Consider the following 25,193-nt stretch of genomic DNA (forward strand, 5'->3'; position numbering starts at 1 on the left):
CCTGGGGCTCAGGGAGCTGCCAGCCTGAGTCCCAGCTCTGTCATTCCTCTGGGATTTTCCTCCCTGCAGAGTGGGGGAATGAGTGTGAGTGCTCTCATGAATCACCCCAGGGTGAAGTCCAGGAGCTGAGCTCTCACAAATCACCACAGGGTGAGGTTCAGGAGTTGAGCCCTCATAAATCACTTCAGGGTGAAGGTCAGGAGTTGATCTCCAGTTTTCTCCTGAAAATCTTGGGCATGTGCTCACAGAGCCTTCTGTGCCACCAGGGCACCAGGGACAGAGCTGCCCTGGATCTGCAGGGGACAGGACAGATGGAAGGGCTGCTGCTGGCTCCTTTCACACCTGGGAAACCACAGGGACCCTACAAGGCAACATCCTGCAATTATTGCATCAATCCTGCAGCTCTTGCATCGATCTCATCCTGGATCTGTCCTGCAGCTCTCAGTTCTCCCTGCAGACACAGCCCTGCCCTGCCCACCCTCCAAAGCACTGCTGAAGGCCCCAGGCTCCTTCCAAGGGAAACCCCTCACTCCTAAATAGTTTAACTACATCTCCCAGTCATTCCTTCCTGTGTTGAGTTGATGTGGCCAGAAATGTGAATTCTGTCCCCATCTGTTAACCCAGCTGGGGCAGTGACCCTGATCTCCTGGCACACATTATCTGCTCATGGGCCATCTTTAAACCAGCTGGGCAATCATCTTTATCTTCCCACAGCCCATCCTCCCTCCAGGAGATATCTCCTGTTAATGGCCACTGAGTCCCAGGGCATGACTGATAAAATTCCATCATCCCATGGGAGATGCTCCAGCCAGGGGAGCAGCCAAGCCTTTCCTACCCAGATAAAAACTGAGATTTGGGACACCAAGGAACCTTCTTTCCACTGGATTCCAGAGGAAAGCCAGACCTTTCCACATCATCCCTGGAGCTTCAGAGGAAACTGCACCTTCTCCAGGAGCACTGCTGCAGCTGAACCACATCTGCCCCTGCAGGAGGATGCAGCCACCATTGAATGGGACTGTGCCAACACCCTGACTGACTGACGGGTGTCAGCTTGGATTCTGACTCTGGCAGGGTTTGGGATTGTTCTTTGTAATACTGCATTGCTATTTTAATTTTCCTAGTAAAGAACTGTTATTCCTAATTCCCATATCTTTGCCTGAGAGCCCCTTAATTTCAAAATTATAATAATTTGGAGGGAGGGGGTTTACATTCTCCATTTCAAAGAGAAGCTTCTGCCTTTATTGGCAGACACCTGTCCTCCAAACCAGGATACTTCCCCAAAACCAGCACAGGGATAAATCTCTCCTGTAGGATGAGAGGTGACATTACCCAAGTGTGACTCAGCTGGAATATTTCAGGATTAATCCAGCCACAGCCTAACGTGTCCCAGGGGAGGCCAAGTCAGACATTGGTGTCTGGAGCTATGGATAAATCTCATCCTCATGCTCCAAATTTATCTTCACCACTGCCACTGTTCTGCACCAGCCCCCCCATGAGAATCTCTGCTCACATCCAGGGAGTTTGTGCATCCCAGCTCTGCAGGGCAGTCAGCTCCTGATGGTTTGGGAGCAGAACCCCCCCAGGCCTTTGTGCTCCCAACACCTTTAACATCATCTGAACATTTTTCCAAAACTGTTAAAAGCTGAGTCTTGGGGAGAGTGTGCCTAGAGCACATTCCAGGGAGATCATGAAGCAGGGGAGAGAGAGATTCAGCTGTGGACATGGAAATTATCAACTTCATGCAAACACTGTCCAGGAAAAATAGTAAAAATAGGCAATTCAATAAAAATCTCCCTTCTCTCCATAAATCTTTTAGCAATTCCCTTTGGGTAAATCCATTCCAAAGTTTCTCATTGACGTTGGCTGCCAATTAAAAGCATTTAAATGGATACATTTAATTTACCTTTTTGTAGTTTTCAGTGCTAAAAGAGATCTAAGGCAGACAACATCAGAGAGGATTACTCATGTGTCCCGAAGAAAAAGGAATAAAAAATCTCCTTGTGACTACCTTTTGGAAAATTCATGGGGAGTTATTCAAGGGATCATAAGAGACCAAAACACTGTTACAAATAATCAGAATGTGTTCTTTTTTATCTGAGTCAGAGCATATGAGGATTTACATTGAGACTGCTGCTGTACTTTTAAGGAAGGGACTGAAGCAATCCTGTACCTTTTAACCTCAATCCTCAGTGTTTGAACCATCAATACTTCTACTTTAGAGCTTCACTACACTTATTGAATCCACCTGGCATCCCAGAATGATGAGGCAAACGCTGAATTCCCAAGGAACCAGACATCAGCGCCGGGGATCAATTTTCTGCTCTTGCTGTTTCTCTTCTTGTCGCTCGACAGGTGAATCCATGAATGAGAACAAGACACTAATGAGGTTGTAGAGCATCATTTGGAAAACACATCGAGTCCAGAGGCGTAAATGGTGTCTCTTAATGAATCCTCATGTTGCAGTTGTACTCACTGCAGCGTGGTGAATCAATGAGCACGCTGTGACAGCGGGAGCGCGGCTGCTCTGCACCCAGGCTGGATCAAAAGTGCCAAGGCAAGTGCTCAGGGTGCAGCATCACACAAACAAGCCTGGAAGGAACCTCAAAAAGAAAAAAAAAAAAATGGTTTCATCTATTGCTTCTCCATGCCAGCCAAGCCCAGGCCTGAGAAACATTCCTTCAAGCTGGGCAGAGCTCATCTCATAGTTCCACGCTCCCAGGGTGCTGGAGGTGACTCACTCCACTCAGCACAACCACACAGCCACCACGAGCTGATTTGGAATATAACCCCAACCTCTTGCTTCCTTTTTTTTTTTTTTTTTTTTTTTTTTTTAATATTCCCTGAGGGTGTGTCCCTATGACAAAGTACAAAGCCTTGCAGGTGGATGTGGGAAAATCCCACAGATCAGCACAAACTGGGGATTTCCTGTCTCCAGCTGCCTTGCTGAGCAGGGCCAGGGTGCTGTGCTGTGCCCCTGATAATTTTGGTAGCCCTTTTCCCAACCACTTTTATTTTCTTCACATCCCTCTTGGGCTAGAAGGGGTGGGGAGAGCAGGAATGACTTCAGGGTGTCAGGAGTGAGCCCAGCAGAGCTGGACAGGGGAATTATACCAGCCTGACTTATCTGCAGGCCATCCTGACCCTCATGAATGTTGATTATATCTCATTCCATATCCAAAAAATCAGCTTGGACCAGTGATTTAACTACCAGGATTTAACTACAAGATCCTTTACAAACTTCTTGGATTATTTCAGACAAATCCTTAAAGGATCTATCCAGACCACCTCTTGTAGGTACTCAACATCTTTGTAAGTACTCAAAAACTGAGTTACAAATCCCACAGATTTTTTTGATCAAGAGAGAAAAACCCATGACTCAGAATTTAGGGTTTCTATTTCCATTTAACTATGCAGTCAACAAAGAGGTTTAGACATGGTGTCTGAATTAATGTATATCAGGACATGAAAGTATAATCTTTACCTTTTCCCTGGCTATTCCCTCTTCAAGCAATTATTTTCTAGTCAAAAAAAGTGTCATAAAAATATCTTCACTGGCACTGTAATGTGGCAGAGAAGAATATCAGTTTCACAGCAAGCCTGGCCCAAGCACTGACCAATTCTGCATTTTTCAGAAGCTGCCAGAGAAAGTACAGACCCTTCCACCTTTGGTTTGTCTGTACCCTGCCATTGTCATCAGTTTTACTCTGAAGCAGGAGTTGTTTGTTCTGTTTGTCAGTGCTGCAGATGTTTCCTATTCTCAAAAATCCCAGGATTCTGGGGTCCAACAATTATCCACTGGTTTTCAGTGGAACATGGCCATCCCCAAATGGCACCTCAGAAAACAATTATCCCTCCAAAACATACGTTTGGCTTTGAGTTTATCTCACCAGAATTAATTATTCAGGTTATTTATTGTGTCTGTAATTAAACAAGCTTGATTTCACTGATTTGAAATTAGCCATCATTCACTTTTATCAGGCTTCTTGCTTTAGTACCAGAGTGTTTCTGTGTTTTGGGTTTAGGAGGTTTTGGTGACAGGGGACTTCAGGGGTGGCTTCTGTGAGAAGCTTCCCCCATGTCCAGGGAGGCAATTCCAGAGAATTCAGGAGTGAGGTTGAGCCTGGGACGAAGGGAGGGGTAGGAGGAAGGTGTTTTATGATTTGGTTTTCATTTCTCATTATCCTGCTCTGATTTTATTCGTAATACATTCAATTATTCTTTTTTCCTCAGTCAAGCCTGCTTTGCTTGTGAGAGCAGCTGCTGAGAGATCTCTCCCTGTCCTTACATCGACCCAAAAGCCTTTCCTTTTTTTTCTCTCTCTCTCCTCAGCTGAGGAGGGGAATGATGGAGTGGCTTTGGAGGGAACCTGGTGTCCAGCTGAGGTCAGCTCACCACAGCCTGATTTCTGTGCACAAACCTTTTCTGCACACTCATTTTCTCCTCATCTGTCACAGAAACCTGTCACAGTCATTGCCATCACCTAATTCTGGAGGTTTTGCTCAGTCTTTTGGGATATGAGGCAGCCAGAGACAAGGAATGTTGATGGATTCATCACAGTGCAAGCTGTGCATCTTCCTCTGAGCTCTTTACACAAGATTCCCCTATAACCAATATCAATCCAGCCAGCCACACCTTTGGAGTTTGGTTTCTGATACCAAGGGTCATAAATCAGTAGCACAAGAAAGAAAAATAAGTGGATTCTCCATTTCTTGCCACTTTCAGGCACAAACTGCTGATATTCCTCAGCCAAAGCCTGGATGCTGAACTCACTGTGAGAAAGCCACAGCCCCAGTAATTTATACATCCTATACCCAAATCTATCACAGGGAGCAATGAATCACCCTGTGAAAGAAATGATCCTTCACTGACTGCTCATTTTGGCACAGGTATTCTATCTTCATTCCTTAAATAACTGGGAGGTGAATCCCATCCCACATGCTGTGTAAAAGGTCAAGGTGAGTGAGTTAATGATCCCATCTGGCCCTTAAACCTGTGAAAATCACTGAAATATGAGCTGATGTGAGGGACTCCTTTCCCACACAGCAAGGTAACCAATTCCTGCAAAAAAACTGAAGCCAGCTAAGATTTAAAAAGCACATGAAGAATTAAATATTTTTTTTTTTAATAGTTTAAAATAGTTTTAAAATACTGAAAGGTTTGGGAGGGGGGAAGGAAGGATTTTTCTATTCCAGAGATAAAACAACCAAAACATGGGGATTAGTAAGAAAGTACCCATGTGATTAAATTATCCCAGAGCTGACAGCTTCAGGATTCCTTCTGCTGAAAACCAACCCAGTCCTGTCCCATTTTATGCTGGAATCATAAGACATGGTTCTAAAATTTCCTGTGGCATTGAAAATCTGACCTGAGACCATGTCCATGACATGGGACAGCCCAGTGTGCATCTTCCATCAGTCCTTCCTAGCTGGAAAGGTCTGTCACAGGCTTGTCACTGCCACAGGCACTCAAAGGGCCAGATAAATCATCATTTCATCCAGTACAGTAACATATTATTTCAATTTTACTCAGGCAGCTATAATTGAAATGGAGTCTCTTCACAAGACAAATTTCCATGCTGGATGTATTTTTCAAGTCCACCATCAGAGGAGAATGTTCAACACAAAGACTACTAAATTAGTCTGAAAAATGAATCCAGGGACACAGTCATATTCCTCCTCTCAAATGAGCATGTAATTAAAGATTCTTTTTGCATTTTAGTAATTTCATTCAGCCTCAAGCCTTGGGGCTATATTCTGAAGTGGAAGATTGATTTTATAGGGGTTTTTGATGAAAAAGTGGCTATATTTTTGAAATTCATTCCATTTCTGGACTACATCTGAATGAGATTCATCTCCCTTATGATTCCAGTGGCTTCTCTGGGGATTGATGTGGATTAAATATGATCAGTGGTGCCCCATAAATTTCCAGTTACCCGTGTAGTAAGAGGTTCCACACACTTACAGGACACGTGGCTTTGGATTTATCAACATCCAGAGATGCTGCAGGCTGGGAGTTCACTGGTAGAGAACACACCAGGGCAGTGGGGATCTCAAGGTGACCCCACTACCACAAGGCATTTATCAAAGTGTTTTGAGAGCAGCCTTGAAGAAAACAAATTGTGAGTGTCAGTGGCTCAGAAATGTGTATTCACAAACTGAATTCTGGGCTGCAGCAAAAAAAGAGAGACCAGCAGGTTGATGGAGGAGATTCTCCCCTCTTCTCTACTGCATCCAGCACTGGGTATTAGGAAGAAAATCTTCCCTGTGAGGATGGAGATGCCCTGGCACAGGGTGGCCAGAGGAGCTGTGGCTGCCCCTGGATCCTTGGAAATGTCCAAGGCCAGGTTGGACAGGGCTTGGAACAATCTGGGACAGTGGAAGGTGTCCCTGCCCATGAAAGGTTGGAATGAGATGATCTTTTATGTCTCCTCCATCCCAAACCATTCCAGGATTCTGTGATCACAGCTGGTTTGAAATGGCAAAAAAAAAAAAAATACACCTTAAACCAAATCAGAGATATCTAAAACATTAGCAGACAAGATATGGTACAAGGAGAAAACTGATCACATCATCGTGGTGATGTGCCCAAGTTAATAGTTTATTAATTAGTTAATTGCATGTTTCCTTCATGTTCTCATGCCATTCTAGGGGCCTGACCTCCCAAATTATCTCTGGACACACTACACAACACTGCCCTTCTGGGCACAGACAAGACTTGGGGGTGTGTGGCAGCCAGGGAGGATCACAGCCTCACTTGCTCAGATCCAAGCAGGCTGATTCAGCTCAGTGTGTGAAATACATCCTCAGAGCTGGGCCCTGTTTGGATTCCTTTCTCATGCTGCTGGTGAGAGCTTTCCCTGGTACCTCTACTGCACTCAGTCTTTTTTGTCTGCTGAAGCAGCTCCTGATGTGAGCCCCTGTGAATAACTGCCTGGGGATATAAACACTGAGCTGATGAGAGCCAGGCTGGATGCTGGCTGTGCCCTCACCATGGCTGAGCTTCAGTGCCCTCCTCACACCACCTCCTGTGCCATGCCAAAGGATTTGAAGATTTCCAGCCTGGCAGGATTCCCTGGCCAGCACAATCCTCGTGCTCCCAGATGTGCCACATGAATAATTTCTTTTAGCCAGAAATCAAGCCCTGAGCATTGTGACTGTGTTGAACAACAGATCAGCAAGTCACTCAAGGATATTAAAAATATTTTGCCACATAGAGTTCATTAGAACACATGCAGAGGACGTGCCTGAAAAGCTGCCTCAATTTCCCCATAGCATATCTATGCAAATGTTATCACTGGTATTGGATATATGTGCAATGGGATCACAGGTACAGAGCATGTAAAAGTTTTATGGCTTAGCCTCTGTAAATATTCATCAGGTTACCTTCATAATGTGCTTGTTAATAGAACCCTGACTAAGGAAAAAAAGGAATTTTTTAAATCCTTCTAATGAAAATTATGGATTTTTAAAGAGATCTGGCTTTATTTCCCCCACTTTTTAAACAGTAGGTGAACAGAGAAGTCCTGATAAGCTTTGAGGATGAATAGAATATAAAGGGTTAAACATTTAGGATAGTTTATAGTTTTTAATTATGTACCAAAATCAAAGTAGCATTGGATCTCACCCTGATAACCATTCTTTGAAGGAGCCAAAGGTCACTGCTCCTGTTTCCAACTCAAAACAGAACTCAGTCCAAGCAAATAATTTCAGCTCAGGGTGTTATTGTTTGTACAACTATTGCACTTTAAAGATTTTACAGCTTGAACAAATAACCCAAAATTGAGCCAAATAAAGGGAAAACACAAGTGTGAGCCTCTGAAGGAGCTGAAGAACTGCACCAGCTTTGAATTCAGAGCCTGGTTCTCAGGTTGTCTCTGAAATTCTCAACAGCACAACGTCTGGGAGCATTCCAGCATCAAGATTTCCACTCATTCCATGATTTTAATGCCTGGAGTGATCTGGTACCTGACCAAACCCAGAGCTCTGGGCACATCTGGGGAGAAATCAGCAGCCCTGACTGAGCTCTCCAGGATCAGAGCACTGCCCAGGGGAAAGGACAAGTGGGTCCCACGTGTGTTTTCTGCTGATCTAATCACAAAACCCTGAGTCCCGGGGAAATCTGTCACCAGATATTTACAGTCTGAGCTTCCACACCTGAGCTTGTCAGCCCTGAGCTCTGCTGCTGCTGAAGGACACAAATAAGGGACTTTTGAAAGGGGTTTGTCTGACTTCTTTCAGATCTTTTCATCAGGATTATCTCCATCTCTCCATGTGATTAAACTCCCAATGATTGATAAAAAACCTGCAACATGCTCAAAGCCACAACCACAGTTTGAAAGAACACTTCTGACACAGCACCCACATCTTGCCCAACCTCATCTTGCCCCCTGCCCAGCACAGATGTGCTGCAGATCTGGCAGATCCTGCCCCGTGCTTGCCACGCTCACAGGGCTGCCAGGGAGAATCTCAAATAACATTGTCTTTTGCCTGTGCTTGAGCAAATAAATCCCACCCAGAAAGCCCAACAAAGAGGTTGTATAAAGGAGCAGTTGCTCTAGTTTTATGTGCAGAAAGCTTGAAGGCTCCAGTAAAGTCAGATTATCTGAAGATGCAAAGTGGGGCACAATGTGATAACACTTCAGTATTTACAGGCTGGCTCTCCACAGGGAGTGTGTTTGCTTTTGGGGCCACAGCTGAAGAAACACATGTAAATACTGTTTTTTATTGCAAGGCCCTTTTGCTGTCCAGGAATAGAGCAAGCTTTGAACAGCATGAAAGGCACGGGTGCTGAGTTTTGTTATCTTGATCACCCCAAAAGATCTTCACTGAGATTAATTTCCTGGAAATCCAATGTGGTGGGTGGCACTGAGACTGCCTTGCAGTCAAACTCATCCTGCTTATTCTTAATATCTTAATATTCTTAATATGTTTGACTCTGGGTCCAAATGGCTGCTCTAACACATAATCCTAATTATGTGCTCTGGAATACTTTTGACCCAGCTCAGGAAAACCCTGAATAAGTCCCCAAAGAGGAAATAGTTTCAGAAGATATTTAGCTGTCAGCACTAACTATAACTTCCTCAACTTCAATAGATTTGAGTAAACTGAAATTTAGACACTCTAACCTCCCCAACTCCAACAGGATTTGAGTAAACTGAATTCTAGACCACTTCTGTAGTGATTTTTCCCTTGATTGTGGATAATTTCTTAGAGTGAAGCCTGAGCTGATTATAACTCCCAATTCAGAGCTTCCTTGTTATCTTGGCATTGTTTAAAAGAATTATTATTGTTATTTTCCCTACTTGAAAATAGACTGCAAGACTGAATTTCATCTTGGACTTTATTACAGGCTTATATTTTGTATATTTTGATATTCACAAGAAGAGAAAGCCTTGGTTCAACCTGAGCAGGGATAAATGGTAAAAGCAGAACACCTCCAGTTTTGCAAATTGCATCTGCTTGTCTGATGCTTTGTCCTGTGGTCTCCACCCTTTCTGCTGGAAAACTTGGATGGGAAGTGTGGAGCCTTTGGTGCAGTGAGTCTCCAGGGCTGCATCATCGATCAGATATGCCTGGAACACACAAATAAACAAATGAAAATTGGTGAAGCTGCAGTTAAACAAGATGGGGATGAGTCACTGCAGAGTCCAACCCACTCACCTCCCCAGACAGAGGGAGATGTGGCACAGCTGCCTAAATTCCCCCTCAGAGAACTATTCCCATTAAAGAGGGGACAGACACTGTAAGTTTTCCAGCCCAGGTGCTCTTAGCAAAGTTTGTGAAAACACCTCCATCACCCCCAGTTTCTCCTGGGAATCCTGCTGTGCATGCCTGAAGGTGACAGGACTTGGTGGGGCCATGTTTAAAAATGTCCCACAAGCCTCCAAAAAATCCCTGTGAGCACATCCAGGAATGCTTGGTGCTGCCCACAGTGGAACATTTTTCCCCTTGGCAGCTGCAGTTCCCAGGCTATCTCCAGCTGCAGATAACCCAGGCACAGGTGCCACTCCCACCCTGCCTGGAGCTGTGCAGCAGGAGTGGCTGCTCTTTGCCATCCCCAGCCAAAGTTCTTGTTTGCTGACCCAAAAAGTGCCAAGGGCAGCGACACAAATGCCAAAATCTGCCTGTTCCAGGGGGGCTGCGAGCCAAGGGCTGAGCACAGGGGAGAAGATGCTGTAAAAACACAGAGGGCTGAGTGTAAACAGAGAGATAAGGTAGCATTCAGGGAGAAGACTCATGTTACAAATGCCAAGGGTCATATTTTCTCTTAAAACAAATAAAGCTTGGCTGAGCCCCGGTGAACTTGGCTGGGGCTGTGCCAAGCCTTTGATTCGTGAGCAGCGAGTTCAAGGCTGCACCTTGGAGGCAAAATCCAGCCCCAGGCTCTTGTGCCCTTCAGAAAGGTCACTCACCTCTCTGTGAAATCCCTTCCAGAGGCACCAGGTAGCACAGGAAGCAGAGCCTGCATGTCAGGAAAGCTCAATAAATTCAATTCTCTAAACTCCAAAGCACTGCAGCCTCATGCTTCACTTCCCTCAATTATTCCCTATGTTGTGTCGTCCCCTTGGATAATGTTTGGAGTTCCATGGGAAGCGTGTCTTTATATGCCTGATTTTTTCTAGATGACTACAGCAGCACCCAGAGTTTAAAAATCTCTTTTTTCCTTGAAAAAATCCAGCTCCAAACTTCCTGGAGAAGCTCACAATTCACAGGTATCAGAGTGATGCCACAGCTCCTCCACTCATCCACCTCTTGATCCAGAAAAATATCATTCTGTCGTTGCCATTTGCACTGTCAGAACTTGATGGGAAGCATGGAAAATCAGTCTTTGACAATCTGGTCAAATTTAACACGATTTAGTCTGGATTAGGAGAGGGTTTCCCTGTTTTGTACAGTCTGGCAGATTGTGGGCATGAAACTATCTTTTGCTTACAAAGGGAGAAGAGCTGTCAGGGAAAGAAAAAAAACAAAAAAAAAAAACCACACACATCAAAATTATCTGGAAAATTACATTTATGTGAGACATTCTTCCCAGACAGCATTAATTCAGGAGAATGTGCTGTCATTTCTTATTCCCCCCAAGAAACAGTTTTATTTTTCATGTGTGTTGAAAGGACTTAGAACATAACACTTCCCTCCATTAGTGGATGTAATGTTTTGCTGACATATAGTGAGGATGCTTAATTTGCTTGCACAAATCTATCCTGGAGGCAGCAGATATGTAAGGAATGCATCAGGCAAGGGAATCAAATGAGCAGCACAAACCCTGGGATATTCATCAGCTCCACCAGGAGAATAAACTGCAGCAGCCAGAAAGGTTTGCTTTAAATCTGATTCATAATAAGGAGGGCTGGAGGAAGAACTCCCAACCCTAATACTTCATTGGGTTCTCTCTCCCTGGGAGATTATAGCTGAGTGGAAAGGGAAAAGCAGGGCTGCTCTCAGTTCTTTGTGCAGGGAGGATTTTGAAGAGCAGGTTTGAGCTGGAAACAAGGGATATCCCAGCTAAACAAACAGGAGGGAAATCAATAATCTGACAAGGAGTGCCAACAGCAGAAGCAGGCAGAGGCAGAAATTAATTCTTTACCATGACTTTGGTTTGTTTGGGGTGTGAGGGAATGAGCTCACAGGGGAGCCCTCAAACAGGCAGACACCTTCCCACTAACCACACACAGAGCCTCTGACTGAACCTTTTTCCTTTTTCAGGTTTCAGAGATGTATGTAGACAATCAGCAAGTTTCAGGCTCAGGTGTTTTCCTACCAAGCTGCAAAAAAAAAAAAAAAAAAAAAAAAAAAAAAAAAAAAAAAATCCCTCATTTTGAAGGGAAGAGGGGGTTTAATTCCCTTCTCCCTCTTCTCCATCACCGTGTCTGAGCCCTGGCCTTGTGATTTCTGTGTTGTTTTCCTGAGTGATCCCTGCAGGAAGCTCAGCACTGCTGGGATAATCTGGCATGGTCCAGGCATGGGGCAGGGCTGCCCAGCCCTGGCTTGGGCAGAGCTGAGCAGACCAGAGGCTGAGGTGAAAGATTTTTTTCTGCAGGCAGGAGAGGAAAGGAGCAGCCTGAGCTTGCTGCTCGTTTCAGAAGAGGAGAGGAAAATAAAAGAGAAAAACTCACAGGAGCTCTTGTGACTGAGAAATCCCAGAGAGTGTCCTGGTGTTTATCCAGTGCTTTGGATCTCAGCTGCAGATTTCATTTGGCTTAGAAATGAGAAAGTAGCAACCCAGCCCAGCAGGTGTGAAAAACGGGATCATGCTCCACAGTGTGGCCAAAAATGCTTTGCTGGGCATTTTCTCCACTTCTTCCCAGAGTCTGGCTCTCCACAGATCAGAGCCCCTGTCCCCAGGGCTCCTTGCATCCCTCCAGCAGCCACAGAGCACAAAGCAGCTGGATGGGCCAGGCAGATCCTCGTTAGCAGCATGAATTCAATGAGCATGCTGCCTTCTGAAACGTGGGCTTGCCTTTTAATCCTTCCTGAAATGAATGTGGCAGCTCAGCCTTCTCAAAACTGCTTTCAGCAAACTCAGGCTCTTCCAGTCTCAGAGGTTCTGGAGGTTTTTGCCCATGGTGAAGCCAAAGATAGGGCAAAAGATAAAAGTTAAAATATAGCATCTTGGAGAATCATAGATTTACAGAATCTTGGAATTTTTAGCTTGGCAAAGACCTCTAAGATCAATCCAACCATTAACCCAGCAGTACCAAGCCATGTCCCTGAATGCCACCAGCAGACACCTTGGGAAGAGCCCTGATTTTTTTATTTGCTTTTTATTACACTTGTCAGTTTATACCAAGCCTCACAACATTAATCACAAAAATTAGCAAGATTCTAAAAATTCCTCTTTCCAGGAAAGGCCTTAAAACCAGTTCATTATTTTAAGAACAGAGATTCTCATCACCCAGCCAGAAGAACTGGGGCTTGTTCTGTGGACAGCAGCAGCCACTCCTCTCTGTGCAGAGCAGCTCTGTGGTGCATTTGGCCAGGCTGTGTAAAATGTTCTGTTTCCTGCCTCCTCCACAGCAGCATCAGCTGTGCCACATCCTCTAATGATAAGGTGGAGGCTTTATCTCCCTCTCCAGAGCGAGTTTTAGCCCAAGCTTTTATTTAGCTTGTGCAATCTCTGGCGTCAATCACCACGTTGGTTTCCCTGCCTCTTGTGCCTGCTGCTGCCAAAGGACTCTCAGGGAGTGTTAGAGGAGATCAAAACCTCTCAGTAATGAGGGTCAAATGTTTCTTTGTGGTGGCCACAGCCTGGGACAGAGCCTGCCTCTGCTGGGCAGTTTTATTGTGAGAGCTCTGGTTGTAGGGATGGTGAGAGCTGTGCTGAGCAGCGTTCTGCCCGGAGCTCTGTGCCCTCCTTGGCTCTGCAGAGCCCCAAGGAGAAAGGAGGGACAGGTGCCCTGTTCCCCTGTGCCTGGAGCAGCTTTACAGTGTCCTCAGTGTAAACAGCTCTGCTTTAATAATGCATGGTTTTCTACTCACCTGAATTCATTCCATCCCTGCCATCCCCAGTTTGGAGAAAGTCCTTGCTTGTTAGTTTATTGCCACTTTTTTTTTTTTTCCTGGCAAGCGAGATTACTAATTTTTAACTTTTTTTTTTTAAGAAAACTGTTTTATCCAAGCATTTTGTGAGTGGATAGTCCCCTGTGGATATGCAATAGTAATTGCAAAGCTTATTTTTTTTTCTGCTCCCAATAGCTTTGATTGTGTGAAAATAAACGTTGAGTACTATGAAGTAATTAATCCTCAGCTCTCCTGGGAGTTGGGTAGGTAATTATTGCTATCTTTAGCTTACAAAGTGAGGTGAACATCAGGAACTGGATAATTTGCCCTTGCCCCAGAGATCAAGGACAAGATTTTAGCCTGCTTGTATCAGGTAGATCCCTTTAATTGAAATATCCCACTCCTGCTTTTCAGATATTTCATGTTCTGCACTGACATTTCCACCTCTGCTGCCCTCACAGCTTCTAGTCATTAAGCAGGTGGAGATTTCCAGGAAAACTTCACTGGAAAACTTTTGGGGACAGCTGAGGACAGAAAGAGAAGAAAGTCTGAGCTTTGGTCGTGGTCAGCTCACTTTAGATTTTTCCCTGGGGCCACTCTGGCGTTTCCACCCCACGCAGAATAAGGGCACTTAAACCACAGGAAAGCTCCAATTGTTTGTGCTTCATTTTGCAAATAATGAAGTCCTGTAGGTGGATGGAATGGTCCTGTTTGCAAAACACCCCAGCCAGTGTTTGCCTGCCTCTAATCCCCAATGCAAATAATGCACAGGAATTTATTTTGCAGCTTGTTTATGGGATGTGATGCTGTTGCTGTACTCAAAGAAAGTCACACAGAGGAAAGCAGAGCAGATGCATTGTGTTGGCTTTGGAGAGGAAGCTAAATGGGGAACGTAACCCCAAGGGCACAGAACAGCAAATCCAGCCTTCAGCAAACTGCTGCATGAATCAGCCCTCAAATATTGTCCTTCTAGCCACCACTGCTGCTAGTCTTTGTATTTCTGATTGCCAGAGGCACACAGGGAAAAAACACAGCCAGCAAACAATGTGGCTGCTTTTATTTACCTCTTATTTACCATTAGTGTCCACCAACATTTCTTACATTTGTATGACATTTCCCCAAGCAGTTCTCAGAGAGATAAGGCATTTTGTGAAGGAGGCCACAGCACAAAATGTTAATTACCTCTGAAGAAGAGGGTTAAATAATGGTATTGAAGAAAGGCAGGCACAGAGAAGATGCACCAGCCCAAGACAGGGATCACTGAGGTAACTGTGCTGCTGCTGATGTGCAGAGGAATTAGATCAAGGCTTCCTCAAATTGTTCACAACTGAGATTAGGGGGAAAATCACCTTCTAGGCTGCAATATCAACTTATTATCTGAGAGCTGCTCAGCACCAAGCAGCTGCCACCTTCCAGCCTCCCCTCACAGCCCCAAAGCTTAGGAAAGACTTTTGCAGGGTGGGGTTGGATGGAATCACAGGGAAGGGAGCACCAAGCTCCCACCAGCAGGGAGAAGGGGAAGCTGAACTGCAGCAGCTCAAAACAGAGCCATGATTTAGGGAAAATACTCTTGGAATGCTAACACCTGAATAATTCAGCTTAATTACTGGGAATTCTCCTGTTCCCACCCACCCAGGGCAAAAATGAGTGTTTAAAACAGCTCTAGGCCACTCCAGAAAACCACAGAGCACCAACATTTTGAATTCTTCAGGCTCTCATTGTTTTAAAAGGATTTCTCATTGTTTTAAAAAGGATACACAAGGATAAGAAGAGGGCAAAAAAATGCCAAAGACATGGCACAGGCTCCAAGCATGGAGCTGCAGAGGGTTTGGGGCTTTTCAGTCTGCACTGGCACAAAGCTTTTAACCACTTGGAGAAGGGAATGTGATTTCACTGGCACAGTGCAAGATTTGGGAGCGTGGGATGAAAGGAGCAGGTGAGCTCAAATCAAACAAGTATTCTCCCAAAGCTGTGGAATTCACTGGCTGCCTTGTAAGAAATGAGCAGATTTTTTAGAGAGTTATCTGAATCTGGTGAAGAATTGATGAGAAAAACTTGAGCTTGCCCCTTTTTTATCCTGCACCTGCTTGAGCAAGGAGTAACAGCAGGGTGATTCTGGAGGGAGGCAGAGGTGCCACAGCCTGGGGTTGTTTCAGTGAGGCACAGAAGGGTGGAGGAGGACCAAAGGGTTAATTTTACCTGTATTTACATTGTATTCACTGTAAATTCTACCTGAAAGTAGCCACACCCCTCATTAATACTCATTTACATATTGATACACACCCCTAAGGATGCAAATAAGGCACAACATGCAGACTGCAGACAACAAAACCCCACCTATAAGTGATTGTTCCACCCCTCTGGCAAGGCCAAAAATTATAGAATAGAAGGAGTCTGGATAAAATTAAATATGAAGAAGAAAGAAGAAAAGAGAAGGGAAAACAGCTCTGTTTGCTCAGGATCAGTCAATGGACTGTGTCTCTCTTCCTTCATTGAATACAACCAGATTTATGGTGTTGAAAACAAACTATTTGTGAATCTGTGGAAGTTCTTGTTGAGCAGGACCAGATTTGAGAGCTGAATTGGTTTTAATCTTGAATTAAACCCAGCTGCACCCAACCCTTCTGATCCCTGAGGACCAGCAGGATCACAGGAAAGTTCTTTTCTGCCAAATTTCCAAACCCTCAACACAGCAAATCCACAGGACACTCAATGAGCTGGACCTCGATGCAGCATAGTCCACAGGGCCAAATGTGCTTCAGACTTTTCCTGTAAAATCACAAATCCTTCAGATTTACCTTCTGCTAAAACCCAAAAAAAGCAGCACCTGCCAATACCTTGCTCCCCTCCTAAATTTTTCCTTAACAGGCTACTTGAAAGCATTCAGGCTGCATTAATAAATTAAATAAGGATGTTCAGAGTGGCTGTAATTAGTGGGGGGATGCAGTGACCAGCTAATCAGCTCTGCCCCTGTCATTTTAGGATCCAAACTGAGCTTTATATAGCTTTGCTGGGTGTTCAAACCTCTGTACAGCTAATTGAGGCAATTAACATCTTGTCCCTCTTTTTACACTGGCAATTATAGGCCACCATGAGGCCTGTGATGAGAAACAAGGGAGAGGATGGGATTTTTCAAACCAAATGCAAAAAAAAAAAGAGGGAAAAATATTTTCAGTGCCACGTATCTTTCCATAAAAGTGGGGAAAAAGGACACTAAACTGTTTTTTTTTTCTCATCCTTTGCAGGTTATCTTGAAAAAGTGGATGGTTTAGTGATTTGCTAACAAGAACTAAAGATTGGATATAACTTTAGATTTTTAACCATTAAAAATGGCATCTTTCTTGGTTGTGTCAATAAATGGAAGAGCCTGGAATTAGGGAGCTGTCTACAGGGCCTCCCAAGTATGAGGATTTTGGTTTTTTTCCTCTAGGATTCTGTTTTCTTCCTTTGGCAGGTGGTTTACAAGACAACAAATCTGCCCATCTGTTGGAGCTTGAAAATCTAGTGGGGCTGGGGAGAAAGGAACAGTGAGGAGGGTATAATTTTTCTTATTTTTACTTTTATTGATAGAGCTTATTTGGCTTTCCACACAAAAGCAAACTTAGATCTGAGACTTGTCTTGAGCTGAAAGGAGCATTGCCCTTAATATTAAATTAAATGCTGCCCAGTGTGCTGGAAAGGGGAAGGATTTCCACATTTTTATTAAAAAATTAATTCAGCCTGCTCTTGAGCTGTTCTTGCAAACTGAGAAATACAGAAATTCCATGTCAGTGGCCTACAACATGGAATTGTTCTGCCTTTTTTGGGGAAAAATATACAGATCATTGAATTGGGTTGGGATTTTTGGCCCATTTAACCACTTCTTACCAAGCAGTTACAAAAAGGAAAGGAAAGGAAAGGAAAGGAAAGGAAAGGAAAGGAAAGGAAAGGAAAGGAAAGGAAAGGAAAGGAAAGGAAAGGAAAGGAAAGGAAAGGAAAGGAAAGGAAAGGAAAGGAAAGGAAAGGAAAGGAAAGGAAAGGAAAGGAAAGGAAAGGAAAGGAAAGGAAAGGAAAGGAAAGGGAAAGGAAAGGAAAGGAAAGGAAAGGAAAGGAAAGGAAAGGAAAGGAAAGGAAAGGGAAAAATAGTGAACAAAGGGGAAATGGGAAAGAAAATGAAAAAAGGGGACAGAAGGGGGAAGAAAAAGAAAGATGAAAAGGGAGACAAAGTAAAAAGGGAAGAGAGAGGAAAGGGGAAATAGTGAAAAGGAAATGTGGGTAATAGGAGAGAAAGGGGGAGGAGAGGAGGAAGAAGGGAAAAGGAAAAAATAGGAAATAAAAAGACAGGAGAAAATGGAAAAAGATAAAGGGAAAAATGAAAAGGAAAGAAGAGGGGAACGAGAAGAGAAATAAGAAAGAAAGGAGAAAAGAAGGGTAGGAAGGAAAAACAGGAGAAAGAAGAGGATGAAAAAAAAAAAAAAAAAAAAAAGAAGAAGAAAATAAAAGGAGGAAGGGAAAATGAATAAAGGTCAAAAAAAGCCGTGTGAAAAGGAAGGAGGAGGAAGGGGAAGGAGCCGGGCAGCGGGTCCGGCCGTACCTGGGCCGGGCGGGGGCGGTGCCGGGGGCGGTGCGGGCGCTCGGGGAGCGGGCTCGGAGCCGCTGCCTCTCCTCCTCCTCCTCTTCCTCCTCCTCCTCCTCCTCCTCCAGCTCCCGTTCCTCCTCTCCGTTGGTGCTGCGCCGGGTGCGAGCCGCTGGATGCGGCGGCAGCAGCGGCAGGATGCGGGGCTCGGTGCGGGTGGCAGTGCCGCTGCTCGGCTGCCTGCTGGCCGCGGTGAGTGACCCGGGGGGACCCAGTGAGGGACCGAGTGCGGGACCGAGTGACCGAGTGAGTGACAGAGTGCGGGACCCAGTGACAGAGTGAGTGACAGAGTGCGGGACCGAGTGAGTGAGTGACCGAATGAGTGACCGAGGGACCGAGTGAGTGAGTGACCGAGTGCGGGACCGAGTGACAGAGTGAGTGACCGAGTGCGGGACCGAGTGACCGAGTGAGTGACCGAGTGCGGGACCGAGGGACCGAGGGAGTGACCGAGTGAGTGAGTGAGGGAGTGACCGAGTGCGGGACCGAGTGACCGAGTGAGTGACCGACTGAGTGACCGAGGGACCGAGGGACTGAGTGACCGAGTGAGTGAGGGACCGAGTGAGCGACTGTGTGAGTGTCCGAGTGAGTGTCCGAGTGCGGGACCGACGCCTCGGGAAAACTTCGGGCAACTTTGTGAGCGCTGGCGGGCGAGGGCAGGTGGATCTGCTCCTTTCGCTGTCCCCTGGTTAACCTGGCGTGGTTCGCCTCTAGATCCAGGTGTGCGTCCCTTTGGCAGGTGGGAGGATCCCTCTGAGCTGCAGGAGTTTCTTTCGGGATTTAGCGTTTTATTTCACAACCGGCTCCCGGGTTCGCTGTCATTCAGGTTCGCTGGCTTTCGGTTTGCTTTGGTTTCTGTCCAGGAGCTCCGTGCAAGGCTCGCCCCAGAGCTGGGGATAAGGGTGACATGTCCCCGAGGGGGCTCTGGGCAGGGATCCATCCCCTGCAGTGCCCACCGCGAGTTGGGCAGAGCGCTGCTCTCCAAAATTCCAGAACCGCAGCCGGGAGCGGGGGATGAGTTCCCGTGTCCCTCCTGTGTGATTTACCCGGAGCAGGGATGTCGTGTCCCTCCTGTGTGATTTACCTGGAGCAGGGGGATGTGTCCGAGTTCCCATGTCCCTCCTGTGTGATTTACAGGAGCAGGGGATGTGTCCGAGTTCCCATGTCCCTCCTGTGTGATTTACAGGAGCAGGGGATGTGTCCGGGCTGCCGTGTCCCTCCTGTGTGATTTACCTGGAGCAGGGGATGTGTCCGAGTTCCCGTGTCCCTCCTGTGTGATTTACAGGAGCAGGGGATGTGTCCGAGTTCCCGTGTCCCTCCTGTGTGATTTACAGGAGCATGGGATGTGTCCGGGCTGCCGTGTCCCTCCTGTGTGATTTACAGGAGTAGGGGATGTGTCCTAGTTCCCGCGTCCCTTTTGGTGTGATTTTACAGGAGCAGGGGATGTGCCCGAGTTCCCGTGCCCCTTTTGGTGTGATTTACCGGGAGTAGGGGATGTGTCCGAGCTGCCGTGTCCCTCCTGTGTTATTTACAGGAGCAGGGGATGTGTCCGAGTTCCCGTGCCCCTTTTGGTGTGATTTACCAGGAGCATGGGATGTGTCCGGGCTGCCGTGTCCCTCCTGTGTGATTTACCTGGAGCAGGGGGATGTGTCTGAGTTCCCGTGCCCCTCCTGGGGTTTATTTCTCCTGGAGCTGTCTCTCCCTGTACACACACACACAGAGCGTTCATTACACGTGCGGGCAGAGCTGATCCTCCCTGCCAGCAGCACAGGGCTCCTGCCCGTTTATCTGAGCTCCCCAGAAAGTGTCCCTGTCCCTGGAGGATCTTTAGGGTCCCTTCCAGCCCAGACCATGCAGGGAGTCTGCATTTCTGGGATTTTGCTGAAGCTCTTTCCTCGCAGTGTTTGATTTATAACGAGACTGGTTTTAGTTTAGCAGAATAGGTTTGGGGGGACATTTGGTGCTGGCTGTGGCTGAGTTTCCCTCTCCCTTGTAACCTTCTCCCAGAGCTGTTTTCTCTCTGGAAGGTGAGGCTGCCTGCCCAGCATCCTGTAGGATGCTCTCCAGAACTGGCTGTACCATCAGTTCTTGGTTACAAGTCACCTGTGTTTGCTCTGCTGGGCTGGTGAGAGTGGCTGTGTTCACAGAACCATCATAGAGCTGTACAATGGTTGGAAATAAATATCATCTGATTCCAAAGCCCTGTGGACAGGACAGCTTTCAGATGATGCTCAAAGCATCATCCAGCCTGGTCTTAAAGCAGAGTCAGAACAACCCAGCTGAGTCTCAGGGAGTGGAAGTTAATCCAGATGTGTCAGTGCATCACTTGTCTCCCTTTTCTTCTCCCCTTTCTTCTCCCCTTGTCCCACAAGAAATGAAACAAATAGGTTTAATTGCAATTTTTTTTTTTGGCTGTCACCATGACCCACCCACCCATCTGCATTGCCAAGGACTTTCTTAGAGGATGAACAGGTTGGGAAAAAGGATTAAATAACTTTTAAAAATGAGCAGGCAATCAGTTCTTGGAATTCTACAGAGCTTGCTTTAGGGAAGATCCAAAATAGCCCATGTGTCCAGGGCTGGTGCTGGAGAAGGGAGAAGGGGGCAGCGTTCTCATCAGCTGCTGGAGCTGCTCCAATTCTTTATTCCACTGAAGCCCTTGGCAAAATTCCCATTTCTTTAAAGATTGTTGGCATGAGGAGCTCCTCTGGGGCCGGATCCTGCAGAGGGTGGGGTCACACAGCTGCTGAAGCTCACCCTGCCAGGGGTTGCCACCAATAATGACAAACCCCTAAAGCTGTGGGGCAGCACAAGGCACAGGCTGGGTGCAATCCTGCAACTGCTTCCTTTCCAACCCTTTTATTATTCTGTTCTTGTTAATGTTCCTGGGATCTGGTTCACGCCGGTGGGTTAAAAAGATTCACATGCTCCTTATCAGCACTGATCTGCAAGGTGACTAATACTGAGCTGGAGAAAATCCCTGCTTTGTTTCTCAGCATAAACCTGGGATTTGCTCCTGATTTTTAAAGCAAAAGTAGCTCTGCAGTCATAACCTGGCTCCGGGACCTGTGGTGGCTCAGCACAGCTTGGTTGGTTTGGGTTTCTTTTGTATAATTTATTGTGATAATTTTTATTGGTACGTCCTTGGGGGGAAAAAAAAAAATTCTGAACAAGTGGCTGATCAACAAGTTCAGTGCCATAAAACTGTTGCAGCCATGTGGTTTCTAATTGCTGTTATAAACTTTCACCTCTCATCATGCACCCTGTGCAGAAGAGGGAATTGGGCAGATCTCATTTGCTGCACTTCATCAGTCCACCAAAGTCCTGCCCTCCTGCCAGGGGCAGCCTTGAAAAGTTGGAATAAAAGTGTTAACAGTGGTGTGTGGACGTGCTGTAAATGCACATTCCCTTTTAGGTTCTGCTGTGTTGGTTTTGGGGTGTAATTAAGATAATTTGGCCTGAAGAGCTACAAATTAGGCACTTTCTTTTTTCTGCAGTGTGTGTCTAGAACATGAGATGGGGATAATTTGAAGCAGTTGGTGGATTCCACGTGCCTCCAGACTTCAAACTCCTTGAATTAGCCAGATCTGCCCAGCTGGTGCAATTTGTGCTTTTCTTCAGAGCTTTGCTCTGTTCCAGCCTTGAAGTAGGTTTGTGATGGAAAAGAATGAAACAACTCAGATCTGGTTCTTCATCAGTCCAAGTGCTGGAAATGTGAACAGTGTGGAAAAAAAATCAGTGAAATCTGAGCTCACGGGACAAACACTTCAGCTGTGTCTGTGTCTCTTTCCTCCTGTCATTGATTGAGAATCTGTGAAGGGAGATAAATATAATTTAAACAAAACAACCACTGGTTTTGGCCAAAGGACAAGGTGCTCACTGGAATCCTCCAGCCCAGTTCCTGCATCCAGCACAAAAACCCTTTAGCAATAACATGTGTTTAACAAAGGCCTTGCCACAAATCCTGAGTGTGTGATTTATTCCATTTATGCTTGTATAAATGCATGACTGACTTTATTCAGGAGAACCAGTTGCCCAACCCTGTGTCTGGGTAGCTCTGAAAGCCTCTCTATAAAGCTGAATGTTTTCAGAGAGGACACATAATCAGCAATAATAATATTGTGACAGTTCTTACTTAGGGCATAAAAGGGAAAAATTGTAAAATAGGGGTGGGGGAGACAGCATCTGAGGGGAAAAAATGTACTAGGGAAAATATTTAAAGCTGTTTCTGAATATTCTGAAAATATTTAAAGCTGAGCCCTGAAAACCTCTCTGCCTCTCTATAAAGCTGAAAGTTTTTAGAGAGGACACATGATCAGCAATAATAACATTGTGGGAGCTCTTATTTAGGGCATAGAAAGGCAAAATTGTAAAACAGAGGAGGAAACAGCATCTGAGGGGAAAAAATATGCTGGGGAAAATATTTAAAGCTGTGTTTTACTCCAGCTCCCCAGCACATCAGCAGGGGCATTGACACCATCATTATCACATCCTCCCTGCAGCCCTGGGGTCTGTCTCCTGTCAGCCAGCCAGGAATTGTGATGGGCTGGAAAAGCAGAGAGTCCAGCAGGGTGGAATTTAAAAAAAGGGATTTTTAACACAGCTTCAGCAGGCAGGTGGGACCATGGACAGGGAAAGTGCCTGGGTTGTGAATTTGGGGTGTGGAGGTGCATTTCCCCCGTTTTTACAGCACTTTAAAAATATTTTTGAAATATTTTTGCATTTTCCAGCCCTTCACTGTTGTAGCAGTGAGAGGTGTGAGAGCCAGAGGGCTGCTCCAGATAGAAATGCAAATTCAGGTGGGTGGCATTTTGTCCTGAGGGTGACAAAACATTTTGTTCTCCTTCTCAGTGTTTTACAGTGACTCTGTTGAGTGGGGTTTTGTCTCCTTGCACTTGGCTTTCCAAGGAGGGATCAGGGGGATGCTCTGCTTATTTGACAAGTGGAGAGTGACACAGTGGTGGCACAGTGTCAGGAGAGAGGTGTTTCAGCTGCCTGGGAAATGGCAAACATGCAGAGTTTATATTCATTTTCAGGGGGAAAAAAAGGAAAAAAAAAAATAGAGCTTTTTGCATTTACCAGATGGTCTCCAGCAGAAACAACTGGAGGGACTGGTGACTTGTCAAAATCAATCTTCCACATGACATGCTGATAGTCTGGGAGGACTGGGAATTTTCTGGTGTTTGGGCTAGAATGTGAGCACAAATCTCTTGGAACAGAGGGAAGAGGGGCAGGAGGGAGATCCCCCTGTCCAGCATCAAGTGTCCCATTTATTGCCAGCCTGGGCCAGGGCACCAGACACTGTGAGATCAACAAGACCTGAGATTTGATGATCGTTTTTTAAGTCAGACTTGAGTGTACTTGGAGGAGATTTGTCACACTCTTAGTGGCTGAAATTCAGGAAAGGGCTCAGCTTCTCTGTGCAGAATGAAAACTCTAAGCCAGGCTTTGGTGGGGAGCAGGATTCAGCCCCCAGACCAGGTCAACACCAGTGTGGCAGTGTCACTTCTCTGCCACAAATGGGGTCCCTGCTGCATCACCCTGCCTCAGGGGACATGGATCTGTGGTTTTCCAATGCCTGGGAAAGGCTGTGGGATTAAATATAGCCCCACTCCCTGCTCTCATCAACTGTCTCTCTTCTGCGTTGGAAAGAAGAGGAAAGTCCCTTGTGAGAATCAAAATCTAGGAAATGCAGCCTAGAAAAAATCCCAGGTCAGGGGCCAAAATCACAGACAGAATGAGCTGGAGGTGAGTGGAGGGCCCAAAGCAGGAGTGGCAGGAGTTCTGCCCAGCAGGATGGACAGACAGACAGACTGGCACAGGTTTGTCCTCCTGTCCTGCCCTGTGCAGCCAGGCTGGTCCCCTCTGGATGCTGAGTGCAGCTGCTCCTCTGCTCCCTCCCTTCCACGCTCCCAGATGTTTTCCAGAAGTCAGAAGCTCCCACAGCTTCAGCTGGGTGGGACCTCAGCCAGGAGGGGAGCTGCTTTTGCCTCTGGAAATGAGACCTCAGAGGGCTGCAGTGGAAGAAAAGCCAAACCTTGTGGTTTATGAGAGGGCAGGGATGAGATGCCAGCCCTCAGACTGGTGCCCACACAGGGCTGGAGAAGGCTGGTCCCCACCTGAGCAGCCTTTTTGTCACCATCCCCTTCTGCAGAACCCACAGCACACCTGGCTCGCTGCCTGAGCCCCAGGGATTTCTCTGGGCACAACCTTCACCTTTCCTGGGCTGCAGGGAGAGTTCATTCATCAGCACTCAGGAAGTGCCCTGGGGAAGCTTTGGAGATTTTTAAGGAGAGGATGAGCTCCCCAGAGCCACTGGATGCTCCCCTGTTATAAAACCCATTTATTTGTTAAATGGGGCAATACCAGGCTGCATCAACACTGCTAGAAAAGCTCCTGAAGATGTAAAAAACTTTCCTTCTAATGAGGATGTTAATACAGCACAAATATTTTCCATCCCAAAACTTCTTTATTAGGAGCATCCCCTTGGCTGCAGCTTTGCCACAAATCTCTTTGAACCAGCTCACCCCTAACGAGGGAAGAGCTATAATAGCAAAGCACTTATGTTTAATAATTGCCAATCTGCACAAATATAAATAGTCCCTGAGAACGAGCAGGTGAGGTGAAGAGGAGCAAGCAGATGGGAGATTTCCTTGCCTCTGCTGTTTTTTGCCCCCAGTGCTGTGGGTGCCAGGCAGATGAGGTGCCCCAGGTCAGTGCAGCCCTGCTCTGGGTGACATCAGCCTCAGCTGGGTCATTTGGAGCTGAGAAGTGAATTTAGGGATGTTTTTGTGAGCAGGGATGTGTGCTGTGGGTTGCTCCAGGCTCACATTAGTGCTGCTTTACTGGCACTTTATTGGGGCAGATCTTATCTCAGCACTGACTGTTTTATATATATTTATTTATTTATATATATATAGGATTTCCAGGGTGTAAAGGCCTCTTCTTGTACAGGAATTTTAGAGACCCTGATGTGTTTTAAATTAACACAGTCACTTTTTCAGTCAGCTGCACCAGTGGATATTAGCAGCTCTAAATTCCTCCATTAGTCACATTAGGTGGATTTCTCCCCCCCCAGGGCA

General features: G+C 46.1%; 1 protein-coding gene and 1 long non-coding RNA gene across 2 annotated transcripts in view; one reads left to right on the top strand and one right to left on the bottom strand.

Moving 5' to 3' along the window:
* Window positions 1-9,321: 9,321 nt before the first annotated feature.
* Window positions 9,322-9,996, bottom strand: LOC130248753 (uncharacterized). Its single transcript, XR_008839694.1, has 2 exons — window positions 9,660-9,996; window positions 9,322-9,571 (listed from the first exon to the last, which is right to left on the bottom strand). It is a non-coding gene; the product is annotated as an uncharacterized LOC130248753 (long non-coding RNA).
* A 7,691-nt stretch (window positions 9,997-17,687) lies between these two features.
* The window catches only part of LOC130248848 (vasoactive intestinal polypeptide receptor-like), a 96,043-nt gene continuing 88,537 nt past the window's right edge, over window positions 17,688-25,193 (top strand). The window contains exons 1-2 of the mRNA XM_056482872.1: window positions 17,688-17,704; window positions 18,027-18,306. Of these exons, the coding sequence (XP_056338847.1) occupies window positions 17,688-17,704; window positions 18,027-18,306 (297 nt within the window). The remainder of the gene's footprint in view (window positions 17,705-18,026; window positions 18,307-25,193) is intronic.

This window comes from Oenanthe melanoleuca, chromosome 2 (genome assembly GCF_029582105.1).
Source record: "Oenanthe melanoleuca isolate GR-GAL-2019-014 chromosome 2, OMel1.0, whole genome shotgun sequence".
Classification (NCBI taxonomy): Eukaryota; Metazoa; Chordata; class Aves; order Passeriformes; family Muscicapidae; genus Oenanthe; species Oenanthe melanoleuca.